At 32.1% G+C, this 17,376-nt stretch overlaps 1 protein-coding gene across 1 annotated transcript; it reads right to left on the bottom strand.

Annotated features, from left to right (window-relative positions):
* Window positions 1-7,618: 7,618 nt before the first annotated feature.
* On the bottom strand, window positions 7,619-14,780 carry LOC132309689 (probable glutathione S-transferase parC). The gene is made up of 4 exons (XM_059807976.1): window positions 14,671-14,780; window positions 8,428-8,433; window positions 8,112-8,310; window positions 7,619-7,960 (listed from the first exon to the last, which is right to left on the bottom strand). The coding sequence occupies exons 1-4, from the start codon at window positions 14,778-14,780 to the stop codon at window positions 7,619-7,621; spliced, it is 657 nt and encodes a 218-aa protein (XP_059663959.1).
* Window positions 14,781-17,376: the final 2,596 nt, after the last annotated feature.

The raw sequence follows: 17,376 nt of genomic DNA on the forward strand, positions 1-17,376 counted from the left end.
GCGGGTTATCAAATAGCGATTGTATGTTTTCGATGTCTGATACTAGCGGTGATGGCTAGGGAATGTGTCGTGAATCGCAGTTTAAGGATGATTAAGTGATGGAATGTGAGTCATGTATTCGGATGTTTTTATAGGCGTTTAATTCGAGTAGTATCTTGAGGATAAGTGTCGATGTTGCTTTAGAATTTTGTGAGTAAAGAAAGTGAATGTGATTCTATTGAGGAATAATATGAATGATTGGCTTGGGTTTGACGTTTCAGACATGAGACGGTCGTATTGTGTGTTCTGAGGAAGTAAGAATTAAATCGAATGATGTTATGGAGTCGTCTACCTGGGATCGGTGTTTAGAAAAGATTAGAGATCCTTATACTGGTTGATTTTGACGTTTGGTGTATGTCACTTTTAGTTGTTATGATTGTGTGATTAAGGCATGATTGAGATTTTTAGAGCTGTTATATGATTGTATAGTTATTGAGGTTGTGTATAGCAATGGATGGATAGTGAGTGGATCTTATAATTGTTTTGTGGATTGTGTGAGACCGTGTTTGAGGTTTGGACCTGAGGACAGGAACGACGTCTGTGTTGAGATCGGATCGATGATGAGAGTGGCCTGATCAACCATTTCTCCTGAATCAATCCCTCTTTAACACGATGTCGGGTCAAAGGTCAATGATTATTTCAAGTTGTCATAAATAGTGAAAGTATGGTATTGGGTGTTGTGTCAGTGTGAGGGTGTGGATTCAGGAAGTTGTCTTGGGTGACGAGGTGTGTTAGGTGGGACCAAGTATCCAATCCGTTTGATTTTTAAAGATCTTGTTTTGAGGATTTGAGTCCTGGGCACAGGATGGTACGCTTTAGTGGTTTGGTGACTCTTGATTGTATAGTTGTTGGGGGATTTATTATTTAGTTATCTTGAGCTTGATCAGTGTAATAATTGTTTGTTGGTGCAGTCGCTGGTCGTTGTATGATTGTGTGATGGTGTAGTTGTGAGTTAGATGACGAGTATTGGTTGGACAGAGATGTGTAGATCTGAGTTTGGACTTGATTGTGTGATGGACAGGGTTCTTTGTTTGGGGTCTAGTATGCTTTTTGAAGGATGAGTTGTGATAGCATGTTGTCATGTTCAGGGGTCTTGTGACCATTCTTCTTTTGAGCCTTGTGTAACGGTGTAGAGGGGACCAGTGTTGGTTTTAAGTCGAGTGTAGAATTCAGTGGGTTTGTGTATGATGTTGTGAGTAATGAGAACCCTCATAGGGTAGTGATCATTGGGTTTTCTGGCGGAAGAGTGTGATTGCCTATTGACGCCGGTGTCAAAGGCAATATAGTTATTGAGTTCTTTTCTCGAAGTTTTGTAAGGTGTTCTCGGAAAGTGTGTGGCTATGGGCCTCTTTCTTTTAAGGAGGGTATCTTTTAAGGAGGGTAGATTGTGATGTTTTCGATTTTCACCATTTTTCAAATTTATGGAATTTTGTCATTGTAGGGGCATTTTTGTCTTTTCCCGTTTTGCGTACCCGACACCGTGGAGTGTACCGGTTATGTCCGAGAGTTGATTGGGGCATTTCATTGAGTCCAAGACTTTTTGAAATGCAAGAGTGGTCATTTTTGCATTATTCTGTTTTTCGGGCCAGAGGTCCCGTGTGGGACCCGCTACCAGAATTGTTGCATCCGGGGAGTTTAGTTGGGTCCATTTGCATCATATTTATTTTATTTAATGTGTTGTATAAGGTTGTGCATTATTTTATGTGTATATGTTGTGTGTGGTGCAGAATAAAGATAAAAAGAAAAAGGAAAAATAAAATGGAAATGGTGGGACCCACTATGATACCCTTCGGATCCGAGACACTGGTTGATTAGGCCCAGGCCCAAACCCGAGGAAAATATCAAATTATTAAAGTATTTTAAAGCGAATACAGAATAGAAATTTAAAATTTTAAACAAAGAAACCAAAAGAATTATAAAATCCTCCAAATTGAAAATATTAATAATCCAATCCTTCCAAAACTTCCAAGGTTACAACTTGGGAATCCAACTAGTGGATCCCGAAATAAAACTCCAACTGAAACTGAATAACTAAAAGTAAAAATAATCCAAAACTAAAGCATGAAGTGAAATCCTACGTTGTCGATGGAATGAATGAGAGTCTCTGCTTAGCACGATCAAGCTTGAGACTGGAACCGTCCAATACCTGAAAAGAATAATAAAGGAGTGGGTCAGGCCCACGAGCAAGTTCTAATCTAACTGCAATCCATATAGTGACCCGATACACAGATACACCATAGACACCTCACAATATCTATCTAGTCCATACATATATATATATATATATATATATATATATATATATCCACACTAAGGGACATTCACTGGACTACAGTAGGGGTCTCAACCTGAATAGAAGGCAACATGAAAAAAGGCACCCAAAGGTGGGCATGAGTACCTAGACTTAACAGGGTACACCACAACCTATTGTAACCAACTACGCATCCACTGCATATACGCACCCTAACCAACGAGTCTGAGACTCAAGCTCATCCTGTGGTACCATAAACATATATATAAAGTCCGTCCAAAACTAGAGTATGACATTCATTTATTTATTGAATTATCATACAACATACAATCTAGTTAGTCACTCAACTTATTCAGTTGGTACGACTTAACTACAATCCATTAATCCAGTAAGCCATTAAACTTAGTCACAGTTGATCTGACTTCAAACACAATTAGGAATTCAATATTTTAAATCCATTCCTTTAATCCATTAGGGTAGGTTTATGCGTTTTGAGCTAAACCGTCCCTAGTATGCCACCGTCCCATACCGGTGCATACAATCCTCCAGATCCATGTAAATTACAACATATATAGAATAAACAAGTAATTTACGGTCCAAACCAAATATCCAAATAATCGCAAAAAGAAGATTAACAATCTCGCAATTAAAATCCAGTATTAATCCATGTAATTGCATCAAAGAATTTAATATTCTAACAATTAACATCCAAGACATGCATCGTTCCAATCTAATATAAAAACCTTATCATGCATTAAAACAAGTTTTATTAGCATACTGGATCTCCTTAAATTGCTAAAATTTAATTAAGCAATTAATCCGTCCTCCATCCATTATCAGCGTAGAACATTTATCAATTTTATACTGTTTGTGCCATGGATCAACTTAAGTCAATTCAAGGTTTTAATCACACCATAAATTAACTATTTAATCCCTCTATGAAGTTCCATTAAATTTCTGAAATTTAATCAAGCCATCCAGTTCATTTCTTCTGTTAATAGCGTGCACCGTTGTATATTTTTACACAGCTTCATCCTTTATCAGAAAGTCTTAAACCATTCAACAATAAGTTTAATATTACTTAGAGTTAACCCTTAAAACCCTCTGTGAAGTCCCTACAACCCATCAGAACCATCCAAATACTCAAACGGTGTCAAAAGTATCACCCAGTGCCGTAGGAACCCATTTCAGAACGCACAAAAGGTTGGAGCCTGCTCTTAAAATGAAAAAGCAGGCTCTTTCCCACTTGGAGCCGGCTCCAAACTCCCTTGGAGCCGGCTTTTGCTGAAGGAGAGCCGGTTCTCTCCCCCTTGAGAACCTCCAGTTCAGTCTCTGCTCCGTTTCAATCTGTCTGCTCATTCTCTGATGAATTCCTACCCTTCTATTGGTTTCTTAAACTGATCTCAAGGGTTTAATACCACTCTAATAGCATCCCCAAGGTTTGATTACAGCAATTTGAATCAATTACAACGATTAAACTTGCTATTGAACTTAACATGTGTTAGTACCAACTGAAACCACACGCACGAATTAAAACGGATCAAATTGCAACACATATTTAAAATAGAATAATAATAACCCTATGAGTTTTATATAACCTTAGTAGTGTTCCTATATTTTGTTTACAGTAGTTGCAATCAAATACAGATACTAAAGTTACAACAGAAACAACATACTTAAAGGACAGAAAACTGGAACGAGACTTGCATGCACTGTAACAGATTTGTTTTCAACACCATAGATCATTAATATAGCATTGGTTAAAAAGGTAAATTCCAGTTACTGATTGATTAAACTTTAGAGATTATCTAGGTGCACAGAATACGAGTCAAAGAGAAGGAGAAAGAGAAGAACTTGCCTGTGATTTCAGTTATGAAATCCCGGCGTCGTTTCTAAGTTTCCGGCAACTACTAACTTCCTTCAAGCCTCCTATGTGTGTGATTTAATCCACCACAACCCTCCTTTGATCCTCTCTGTTCTTGTCCTTGGTAGCTCTTACGATTTCCCCTGTTCTCTCAACTTTCTCTCTATTACGTTCTATTTTCACTGTGTCGTGAATAAGGTTCTCCAAACCCTTAGTGAAACTCATATACGTGTATATATAGGCCCTTAGAAAACCCTAATTAAACTAGAGCTAAGGCAGAAACCCTAATTAAACTAGAGTCGGCCCATAAACTTAAGTTACATACACGTTAGATACTTGTATGATGGCTCCAAGAAAAACCCTAACTGAAAACATATTTAAAACATTAGTTAATGTATTTACATAATTAACTTATTCAAATTTAACAATTACCAAATAATTCAATTTTAAAACAAACAATTTATCAAGTAGTTCAATGTAACAACAATAATTAATTAAATACAAAATTAAATGTAATTAAATCAAATAAGTCACAAAATGTAAATAATCTCAAATAAATCAACTAAAGCAATTAAAAAAAAAATAAATAAACACAAATAAACAATTAACAAACAAAAATACACTCAAATAATTTATTAAAATACCAGGACTATCATTTTTAAAATTAGGGGTATTACACTCACCCTTAGACCATTTAATATCAAAGAGACCATGTCTGGTCTCTGTTTTCTCTTCTCTCCCGCTGGCCTCTCTCACCTCACTCTTCTGGTTTCATTTTCATTTTCTTTTTCTATTAAAAATTCAAAGTTAGATCTTTTTCACAACACTTGATAATTTTAAGTGCCGTTTGAGGCAAATTAAAGCTCACAACGAGACTTTCAAATCCATACCAGCAATTTCAGCTTTTGGCCACTTAAGGAAGTCCGAAAATTGAGACCCATTTTGAGAGTTTTTTTATCCTAAGAGGTAGGGGTCTCTAATTCCCATTTTTCATGCACCTTTGTGAATTTTCTACTATAATCCATGTTAAGTATGTTTAATTTGAGTTGACTGTTTTTTTTTAAATTGATTTACTTGGGTATGTGAAGCATGTTATTGGGTGTATTGTTGGATTTGTATAGAAAATATGTTTAAATATTAATTTTTCATGCTTATTATGTTGTTGAATTGGCTAAAAAGGATATATGGAAGCTTAGGGAAATTTCCTTAGGATTACTTGTCATGCTTCATTATTGATTTCCATATGTTTTTGTGTTGACAAAATTGCTAGAAATGATACATAGAAGCTTATGAAAATTTCCTTAGAATTATTGTAATTTCTTTATGTTAATGTGCTGACAAAATTGCTAAAAATGATACATGGAAACTTATGAAAATTTTCTAAGAATTATTGTAAAGTATGCTTAATATGTTAATTTTTCCATGCCTATGATGCTTAATAATTTATTGAAAATTTTCTGTGGAAGTATGTTAATTGTGTGATAATAATTCTCTCCATTTCCATAGTATTAAAGAGACATGTGATATGCATTCATAGCATGGGCATGAAAAAAGGTACAAAGAAATATTTTGAAATGAAAAAGGGGTGTTGGGAAAAAGATTTGAGAAAAGAATTTTGTAAAAACCCGGACGCCAAGTGGGTACCAAGGGTCCGTGGCGTTAATGTAACCTAGAGGGAATTAGGGAGATCGCCCTAGCGTGGTTGAGCTATCTGTGCCCCAAATGACGCTGCTGGGGTACCAAGGGTCAGGAACAGTAGCTAATCCTTCTCTCATCGCTGAGGGGTTACTGAAGGGGGTTACATTAATGGTTTGGAAAGTGAAGAATAGAAGTGATTTTAAGTATGGGGAGCGACATTCATGGCATCACATATCATGGCACGTCATTGTTATTTTGAAATTGGATTTGATGTTGTATTCTTTTCCGGCCTAGTATGATTCCTATTCTCTATTTTTATTTATTGTTTGCATTCACGGGACTACAAGAGGTAGGTCTTAGGCGCTACCTACTGAGCAATTTGCTCACCCTATTACATTAACATTTTTCAGGACACGGAAGGCAGGTGGTGGACGACGCTCCTCCGCAGGGTTCGATGGGTTAGTAGACCGTTTTGACATAATTTATAGATATAATCTTATTTTATTATTTATTTATTTATTTATTATTACTTATACTTTATAAACCCGGAATGACACGTATAATATGTATTGACGTAAGAAAGAATAGTGTTATCCCTAGTTTACCTCGGGTTCGGTTAAGGACCCTGCTAACGGTTCGGGCCTACGGGTTCGGATCGTTACAGTTGTGAAATGGAGGTGAGGGTGTTTTGTGGTGTTGATTAAAGGGAGGTGCAGTTTTTCTGGATTTGGAACCCTAAAACATCAGCTTGGAAATCAATATGCATTAGCTGAAGGTAAGTGTTCGTACTTCTGATTTTGATTACAAGATCCCCAGATCTGTATCACAAAACCTTGATTTTTTCAATCTTTTTGAGACTTGTCTTGTGTTTGGACTTAATATGACCTAAAGGACTGTCGATTTAGGGTTTATGTTGAAGATTTCACTGCTGATTTCGGCTTAATAATAATTATAATAATATAATGAATAGTCTTGTGGATTGTAATTTCTGTAGCGAACTTTGATTGAAAATTTTGGGTCTTAAGAAGTAAAGTAAAAAGTGAATGGAACCAGAGGATGATGAAGGAAGAAGGAAGAAGAAGAGAATAGAAGTTGAAGAAGAAGGAAGACGAAGAGAACAGAAGAAGTAAAAAGTTAATTGGGTAAATAAAAAAATAATATTGTATATAATTTTTGTATACGGTATTTATACATGATAAAACAAAATTGAGTTCAGTAACTTTATTACCTTAAATGCTGAGTTGGTGCTTACTGGACAATGATAAGGCAATGACAAGACAAGTATAGGTGAGATGGCTTCATCGTAATTGTTGGATTTTCCATAGACAGTTTTCGGTGAGAGGTGCCATGGAGAGGATGTTTGCCCAAGCATTAAATGGTGGACCCATTCATAATTGATCTCCTGTGTACGCAACTTGAAATCTTGCCTGATCTGCCTTTTAAAATCCGCCAAACTTTTTGGCAAAATAAAAATGAGTGGTGAAAATGCAGAAAGTGTTTATATCAATCGTGGGAAGGGACGAGATTTCAGAGGTCTCTGTCCCAAAGTTTTCGACACCTAGGACCAGACCACCCAATAGTTTTCAATGCTGCAATACAGAACATGAAGTCCTTTCTTTGTAGTAGTAAATGTAGCAAAAACAACACACCTCTCAACAAAGAAAAAGTACAAAGACCTAAACTTAAATTCAGAAAAAGAGAAAAATATATTATTGTTAGGGAATTGAAAGAGATAATTTCAAATTGTAATTAATTCGATCTATGAGATGAGCTCTCTGTCTATTTCTTATTGTGTCTTCTTCATAAAGAAGGTCACTTCTGGAATTTTACTGATGGAGCACCAAATTCTTTGCCAACCTCATGAAGTAGTCAAACACCTTGTACTGGTCTGGAAGAGCGTTGGACACACTCTCCTTCTCCATGCACCTCTTACCCCAGGCCACAATTTTAGGGCATTCTTCTTCCATGCTAAGGTTGCCACATGTCTCGTAGAAGTAAAACCAACTATAAAAGGGTATAAGAGCAATGTCCACAAAACCAAAAGTCTCTCCCCTAAAATATGTTTTCTCTCCTACTTCTGCTTCCAACACTTTGTAGCACTCTATGAGCTCATTTTTTGCTGCTTTTTGGGTTTCAGTGAAAACTAAACTACTTCCATTGCTAAATATCTGCATATATATTTATAAAGGATTGTAAGACTTAAATTTATTATGACACTCATAAACTTAACTAGTACAACAATACATGTACATATATAGGATCTCATTTACTTATTTGATTAAATGAAGAATAAATGGAAGAGTTGAACATGAAACTGACCTTCTTGTCAATGTAGTCAGCCCAAAACCTTGCTTGGGCACACTTGTAAGGATCACAAGGCAACAAAGGAGATTTATGGTTCCAGACCTCATCAATGTATTGAACAATGACGAGGAACTCGCATATTGGTTTCCCATTATGGATCAATACTGGGATTTTCTTATTGACAGGGTTCATCTTTAGAAGTAGAGGGTGTAAACTATAATTATTCGTGTTAAGCCATTAATCACAAATAAACATGAATCCCATAATCTTAGAACTTCGTTATTTTCACATAGTCTATAACACATAAATAAATATAGTTAGATATAAATACCTCGATCTGTGATTGCAAATATCGTAGAGATCAAGTCCAACATCGAGATCCTTTCTGCCACGAACTAATCTGCAACTCTGATCAACAGGCAAAGGTGGAAATTGGTTTATCTCTCTTGGCCTTTTGCACACATAAAACTTTTACGTGTTGTATCATTAATCGTACATAATTGATGGAATATATTCATTTTTATAAAGGCAAAGAGAGGACCTGTTTTCCTTTTAGTAACATAATTTTACTTTCCATCAAAGTAAGGAATAAGAAGGAAAACACTTCTCCAATAAGTAATTACCAAAAAGGTAATTATAAGTTGACCAAGAATAAATAATATTAATTGATATCTATTTACTTAGCCACCAAGTAATACGTCACATGTCAAAATCATGTGGGCCATAATTAAATAAATAATCTTACATTCTCCCACTTGGCACATATGATAACTTCTGTAGTGGTTTAGTAAAATAGTCATTAGTGTGCACCATAAATCAAATTAAGATATTGATATGGTCATCATAAATACCATGGTAATTAAACTACCAATGCGAGTCATGGTGGTTATATGTCCGTAAATGACACAGTCCCTTCCATGTACCACAACACTAGTAACCTATTCAACATAGTCTATAAATGAGAAATATCAATAATGATCTAACAATAATGTCTTTTCCAAGACTATTTCTATTACCATTTATTAAAGCAATACGTACGTGTACATTAATTAATAGGAAATATCAGAAACACATTTAATCAGCGCAAAATGTCAAATATATATATAAGCACTGTTAAGCAATCCACAATTAAAAAATAATCATCATTGACTACATTCAAGATCTATTCTTTTACCATGTTCCATAAATGTCTTGGGTGGTAGTCCATTTATTAATGGATTGCAATCATAAGTTGTGTGCTTATATATTCAATAGACATTCGTTATTTCTAAACATCTTCTTTAATGATAAAATATTTCAACTTTAGAATACCTATCATTTTTCATACAAGAAGATCAACAATTGCAGCATAAATTTTCAGCAATCTGAAAATGGTACCAATAACTCCAAATCCTGAAATAAATTCAACAATAATAAATTGTAACCTCAAAGCATGCTACTAATTAAATAATTCATAATAGACAAAGTAATGAAAAATTACTTTATACTTTTTCATAATATTGTTCTTCCAGCCAAAAGAAACAAATAACCAATTAAAAAAAAATGTATTTCTAAGTGTGAGCACATAATCTTTTATCACATACCAACTTGTATATACATTAAACTCCACAATATATGCATAAGGAATATTTTTCGCCTCTTTACCTTCTAGCTAATTCATTCTTTGGGATTGCATTAGGCTGAATTTATCCCCTTTTATGTATGAAGCAATACTGGTTGAATAATATTCCATATCAAATCTTTCTAGAACTCCTTCAATATATACTTTTTGAGACAATCCTAAAAATCCTAGTGATCTATCATGAAATATTTCTATTTCTATCACGTAAGATATCTCATCCATATATTTCATTTCAAAATTCTTAGAGATAACTTCATATAATAAATTAAGATCACTACTAGCAAATAAAATATCATCAATATATAGAATCAGAAATATAAACTTACTCCCACTAACCTTCTAGTATATACACTGATTAACAGTGTTTTTTTTAAAAACTAAAAGAAATAATGGTATCATTAAACTTAATATACCATTGCTAGGAAGCTTGTTTAAATCTATATATTGACATCTTAAGTTTACAGATCATGAATTCTTTACCCTCTAATATAACGCCTTCAGGTTGTTCCATATAGATTTTCTCTTATAAACTCCCATTCATAAAAGTTGTATTCACATTCATTTAATGTAACTCTAAATCATAATAAGTTACTAATGCTATGATATTTTAAAAGATTCCTTCTTAGATACTAGAGAGAAGGTTTCTTTATAATCTCTTCATTCATGACACTAATCCATTTAGTAAAATCATTACTGTTAATGGCTTGTGAATATGTAACCGGATCCGTATATATCTCACTATATATCAAAAACAAATTCTTGCAGATATATCACATAGTCATCCGGAATAGCAGATCTTCTTTTTCTTTGAGATCGTCTTAATGTTATTCCTTATGATTCTTCTACAATCTATTCATTGGTGACAATCTCATTATAGAGTTGTTGATCATTCAATTGTTTTTCGTTATTATACGGTTCAATAACGGAAGGAACAATTATTTCCTTAGAAGTTATGGGTAAAGACATTTGTACCCTAATTTTTGGAATGATCAAATTCTTTTTTTTATCACTCCCACTGATTTCACCATTCTTAATGAATCTGTCATTACCGATTTCAATAATTATCTTACTATATTTAGGATAGTAAAACTTGTACCCTTTAGATTACTTAATATCCATAACATTATAGGTAACGAGGAATTACTTAACATACTCCTAACCAATTCCATAAGAGTACGATTACGCCTTACAACTACACGCTTCTGCTGTGGCATGTATAGCAAAGTGTATTAAGCACAAATGCCATATATTTCAAGGAGTTTAACAAACGGTTAGAGTATTAACCCGTTTCATTATATTTTCCATAATATTCTCCACCTCTATATGACCTTATGATTTTCACTGTTCTATCTAATTGTTTTTTAACCTCATTTATGTATACTTTAACAGTTCAGAAGTACCCACTGATTGAGATTTTTCATACAACAAATAGATATATCCATAATGTGAAAAATTAACTATAAAGGCGATAAAATACTTTTCTCCTCCAAAAAATGGAACATTGGAAGGTGTACAAATAATAATTTCAAGAAGTTATGTAGTTATTGTAGCTCATTTATTTGTGTGTTTGATTTGTTTACCTTTAATACAATTCACACATACCAAAATTATTAACGTTTAGATTTAGAATAATCACATTCTTTACTAATTTTCTTAACCTTTCACTATATATTGACCTAATCTTTTATGTCACAAGAAAAATAAATTTTTTATTAATTGAGTTACGCTTAATTCTAACATTATGATGCAAGATCAAAATGTTTTTAATAAATAAACTATCAAGTTTGAATTTACAGAAATCATCAATAATAATACCATAACTCACAAATTAGAATTTCTTGAATAAACATCATTATCAAATTTAAATGAAAAACCATTAACTTAAAGTGTTGAAATAAAATCAAATTATAGGAAATTGAATAAACATAAAAATTTTAAAATAATTTAAATAAAATCCATTGTCTAACATTAAACATTAATGTCACAATGGTTTTAACAAATTTTTTTTTTCCTAATTATCATAAATAAGAAATTCTTATTTGAATTTGTGGTTTATGCCATAAAAAATTCTTGCATCTATTAGAAACATAAATATTAGTACTTAAGTCAACCTATCATGTATTAGAAATAATTTTAATAAGTAATTCGAAATATACAAAAACCAAAAGCTTATCATTCTTTTTCGAATAATTCTTTATATTTCATATAATCTTTCTAAAAGTGTCAAATACATTAATGACACTTTTTCATTATTACATTCCTTTCTTTTAGTAGATTGACCTAAATCTTTTAATTTTGGGTGTTGCTCACTTAATGCCCTTTCAGACTTATTCCCAGATTTCTTTCTAACTTCTTGAGTCATGAGATGAACTTAATGATTACTTGCTACTTAAGCCTTGTCTCCTCCTAAATTAACATAATAGTCAATTCATTCACTACCACTTGTCTTAATAGTGTTAATTCGAAATGACCCATATTGAATAAACAAGAAACTGAGAATAAATTGAATAAGAAAATTCTCATTCATAATCATCCATAAGATTCTCAATTTTACAGCAACATTAGTTATCTAAAAATACGATCATACATGGTACGAGTACCAACAAAAAATGCATAGTAGTTATATCAATTAATAATTTTAGTCTTAGATATTTATCTACAATACGAAAACATTCTTATAATCAAATATTCCTTAACACTATCACTATGGGGAACAATTATTCGCATAAGCATAATACTTAATCTATTCGATCTCTTCCAAGCTTTATGGAGAATCTTTTCTTCCTCATTGTTTTTATCAGTAATAACAGTAGGTTTCTCAATTTAGAATGTTAAATCAAGATTTAACACATCTAAATTTTAAACCCAACTTACTCATTCCATTATGAGAAGTTAGTCCTATCAAGAATCATAACAGATGTAGCATGCGAATTAAGGGATATAATAAAACAAATATGATAAGATAAAATACTCACAACAATAATGCTTTGAGTTAACAACACGTATGTATAACTTAAAAATATAAATATAATGTATAATTATAGTACCCCTTTGGGTAGCAACTATAAAATACTAATAATGATACTTATATGTATTTATATGTATACCTTTATTGGTGATACATTTTTTTAGTTAAACAGATAAGTTACCTTTGGATATCCTATATCTACCAAATTAAAAAATATATACAATCCTTTAATATTCATTTAATCACTTGAAAATCAATTCCCTTTGAGGAATTATTTCCCATAATTAAATAAACTCAATATTCATGAATATCACAAAAAATAATAAGTATCATAATTCATGAAATATTGTAATTACGTTTACTACTAAAATTAATATTCATCAACCATTATGGTTAGGCCACTTTGGTAGCTACCAACCTTTACATAATATGAATATTAAATTAGATAGTAACTAATTTATGATTAATTATGTCTAGTACAAAAATTAATATTCATCAATCATTATGATTGGGCCACTTTGGTAGCTACCAATCTTCACATAATATGAATATTAAATTAGATAGAGATTGATTCATCATTAAGTTATATTTACTACTAAAATTAATATTCATCGACCATCATGGTTAGGCCACTTTGGTAGCTACTAACCATCACATAATATGAATATTAAATTAGTTAGTAACTAATTAATCATTAATTTACCCATTTAATATTATACACACATACTCATACTGATCGATCCAAATTTAGGTAAGTTCTATCCCAGAAACTTAATAGTCCAAAAAATTAATAAAAAAATATCCTTTTACTTTATATACACAATAAAATATGTTATTTTTATTTTTAGACTTGAAGATCATAATTGAATCAATTTAAAATTGATTCTCCAATATGTATGTATGTATGGGTACAAAACGATAATTTATTTACAATTAGATTAAAATTTTAAACTCACACATATAAATAAATACATATACTTTATGTATTTAATTATTTATTATTTTTTAGATAATTAAAAATAAAGTCTTTCATACTTTATACAATTCAAATCATGCACGAAGACCAATAATCCATTATGCATGAAATCAGTAATACTTTATACAATTCAAATCATGCACGAAGACCAATAATCCATTATGCATGAAATCAGTAATACAAATTGCATTGTTTGTTTATCTATAAACATTCTGCATCTTGCTTGAAGTATAATACAAACTGACGATTCACAATATGTACTCAAATTTATCATAATCCGTGAATAGCCCATGAAACTAATAAATAAACACATACAGTGTATATGTAATTCGAAAAGAAAAATTAATTATATAGTTATTTAATTTTACATTATTTTTTATACATATATTATTTATGCAAACTTTAGTGAAAAATAAAGAGTTCCTAAACCATTTGCTCTGATACCACATGTAAACTATAATTATTCGTGTTAAGCCATTAATCACAAATAAACACGAATCCCATAATCTTAGAACTTCATTATTTTCACATAGTCTATAACGCATAAATAAATATAATTAGATATAAATATTTCGATCTGTGATTGCAAATATCGTAAAGATCAAGTCCAACATCGAGATCCTTTCTGCCATGAACTAATCTGTAACTCTGATCAACAGGCAAAGGTGGAAACTGGTTTATCTCTCTTGGCCTTTTGCACACATAAAACTTTTACGTGTTGTATCATTAATCGTACATAATTGATGGAATATATGCATTTTTATAAAGGCAGAGAGATGACCAGTTTTCCTTTTAGTAACATAATTCTACTTTTCATCAAAGTAAGGAATAAGAAGGAAAACACTTCTTCAATAAGTAATTACCAAAAAGGTAATTATAAGTTGACCAAGAATAAATAATATTAATTGATATCTATTTACTTAGTCATCAAGTAATATGTCACATGTCAAAATCATGTGGGTCACAATTAAATAAATAACCTTGCAGAGTGCTCTTCTTATTGATCGACAAGTTCTCTTTTTTGTACTCATAGTCTATGCCTTTCTCAGCCAAGGCAATTTTCACCCTTCGTGCAAAAGGGCTAAGGCGGAAGTCCAAGAGAATCAATTCGCCTGCCATTCTAATTATGACTCAAAAAAACAGAGATTGAAGAACAAAAAGTGGGTTGTTGCAAATGGGTCGAACAGTTTGAGATTGCTAATTAAGTTCTATGGAAAAGAATAAAGTTGGAGCTGTTATAAATGTAAGAACAAATATAGAGAGTGAGAAGTTACAAAGCAATAATATTGACACACACACAGACTTTTAGAGAGGGATTTATTTCTACAGTTCAGGATGCACCTTGCAATGGAAGGATGAAACCATATTTATATCCTCAGAAAGAGCTTGCTCTATAATTTGAAGAATGCAACTTGCCTATGCAAGTTGCAAACCCCGTACACATATAATAAATGTATTCATCTGTATATACAATTGTTACGAGGATTAGGGGTGGCCACCGATCGGATTAGGATTGCTCTCTTAACAGATTAAGAAAATCTTAATCCATTACCGATCCGTTATTATACCGATCGAATTAGATTTTTAGAATGACGGATTGGATCAGACTTACGAATTGGGGTTTTTCTTAAATTGTCAAACATTATTTATTTTATAACAAGAGTCCGATAGATAAAATTTCAATTTATCAACATTAATTTATATATTTAAATGATCATTAACTAATATATTATTAGATTTAATTAAATAATTATTAACTAATTAAATTAGCTTATACATTTTTTGAATATATATATATATATATATATATATATATATATATATATATATATATATATATATATCTCGCGGATCGGACTCACGAATCGGATTGAATTTTAAAAATCCAATCTATGATCCGATCCATGAGTTACGGATTCAATTTTTTTGAATCTGTCACCAATTCGTGAGTGTAACAATCTAATTTGATCACGAATTAGAGCGAATTCGAGTATTGTTGTCCACCCCCTAATGAGGATGGATCTAGCCCACCATTAATATTTTGTATACATTACACAAATTGAGTATTTTTTAAACAATGACACATTCGGTGAGTTTTAGTGTTTGGTTTGAAAGGTTTATCGGGCCAAAGCAGACATAGACCTATGTGCAACTCAGTGGGGACCGTTGTCCCTTTTGACTTTTTTATTTTTAATACTATACCCTTACTAATTTTATCTTTTTTAGTTATATACCTATAAATTTTCACTATTGTCCAACTAAAATTATTACAAAATTTCACTATTGTTTCCCTCAAAGGTAATTATTTGCATGTTGCAATTAGTCTAATTTGGACCAAGGATTTAAATAAGTCATGGCTGTCAATTTTTATACATATATATTTATATATATATGTGTATGTGTGCGTGTGTGTGTGTGTTACATCTGTAAAAGTAAACAGAGGCAAGCTTTTTCATTGATAAACAGAGAAATAAACAAGATAGTTCAGCAATCTACAGACAGATCACGATTAACAGAATCTTGAATACATAATGGAATTTCAAATAAAAACATCTTCTCTAATTTACTCCTAAGAGCCCAACTTGCTAAATGATGAGCAACACCATTAGCTTCTCGAGGTATGGAGACAACTGAGAAGTTTGAATAATCTTCCATCCAACTCTGAATATCCTCAATAATGGAACGTAACAATGTAGGAGGGGATATTAAACCATTTACAGCTTTAACAACCGTTTTTGCATCTCTCTTGTAAATAATTTTCTCATCAACAAATCTGTAGCCTAGCGGTACTAGGCCCATACTTCTCAAAGAAAGTCAAGGGTTCGAGCCTTAGTGGAGGCATGTGTGTTTGAATGCCAACTAAAAAAAAAAAAAAAACCAATTCCTCATAATGTTCATCGCTTTCCTCACAAGCTGGTTCTGGTCTGGTCAGTACGTTGCTAGCTAGGTACGTGAGTGCGTTTGGTTAAAGTGGTATACTATTGCTTCGTACAAACCAGTACATTTTTCCTGCGACAGCTAGCTATTTGATGCAAACATCAGGGATGCAATTACTGTAACTTTGGTTAAACCAAATTTTACCCTACCATTACTGTTTTACCATACCATTACTGTTTTACAGTCTTACTGCTACTTCATACAACGTCCAAAAATGAATGTAACGTTTGTGATCATATACTGTACTGTAATTACATGGTCTTTGTTACCCTATCCTTTTCCTTTTCACTTGCATTCTCAAAAGTCAAAAGCTAGCACATCTCAATTACGTCCATATACCTAACTCTGTAAATGGCGTTAAAGAATTGCACTCCATAATAATTTGATATATTTGCATTCGTTTTGGTGGTGAGATTGGTAGATAATTTGACTATTTTGCTTATATAAATGGTGCGTTTAAGCCACATGCACATAGGACTCTTTTAAATATTTGAATGTGAGTATGTTGGAATTCTTAAATGTTTAAATTGTTGGATACCAATTAATAATCTAATTAATATGGTTTTATATATACTGAAAATTATATAAAATCTGTTTGCAATATATAAAATCTGTCTGCTACCTGCCTGGATGTTATTCTTTCTATTTTTTCCTACTTATTATTTTTTTTATGCTGTACTTTTCTCAATTTCTAGGTTGTGCTGAGAATATATAAAATTTTATTATCATTGTCCCCCAGTTATGGTTAATGGCTTAAAACTTATTCACTTACGATGAT

This window comes from Cornus florida, unplaced genomic scaffold (genome assembly GCF_030987335.1).
Source record: "Cornus florida cultivar Cherokee Brave unplaced genomic scaffold, ASM3098733v1 CherokeeBrave_3.0.0_Hap2_Chr05, whole genome shotgun sequence".
NCBI classification, from domain to species: Eukaryota; Viridiplantae; Streptophyta; class Magnoliopsida; order Cornales; family Cornaceae; genus Cornus; species Cornus florida.

What these genes read in the sequence shown, in the direction of transcription:
- LOC132309689 (XM_059807976.1), bottom strand. Translation starts at nt 14,780, where the DNA reads ATGGCAGGCGAATTGATTCTCTTGGACTTCCGCCTTAGCCCTTTTGCA. An exon ending in CTGACTACATTGACAAGAAG is followed by an intron (nt 7,961 to 8,111) that starts GTCAGTTTCATG and finishes ATATATATGCAG; the next exon opens with ATATTTAGCAATGGAAGTAG.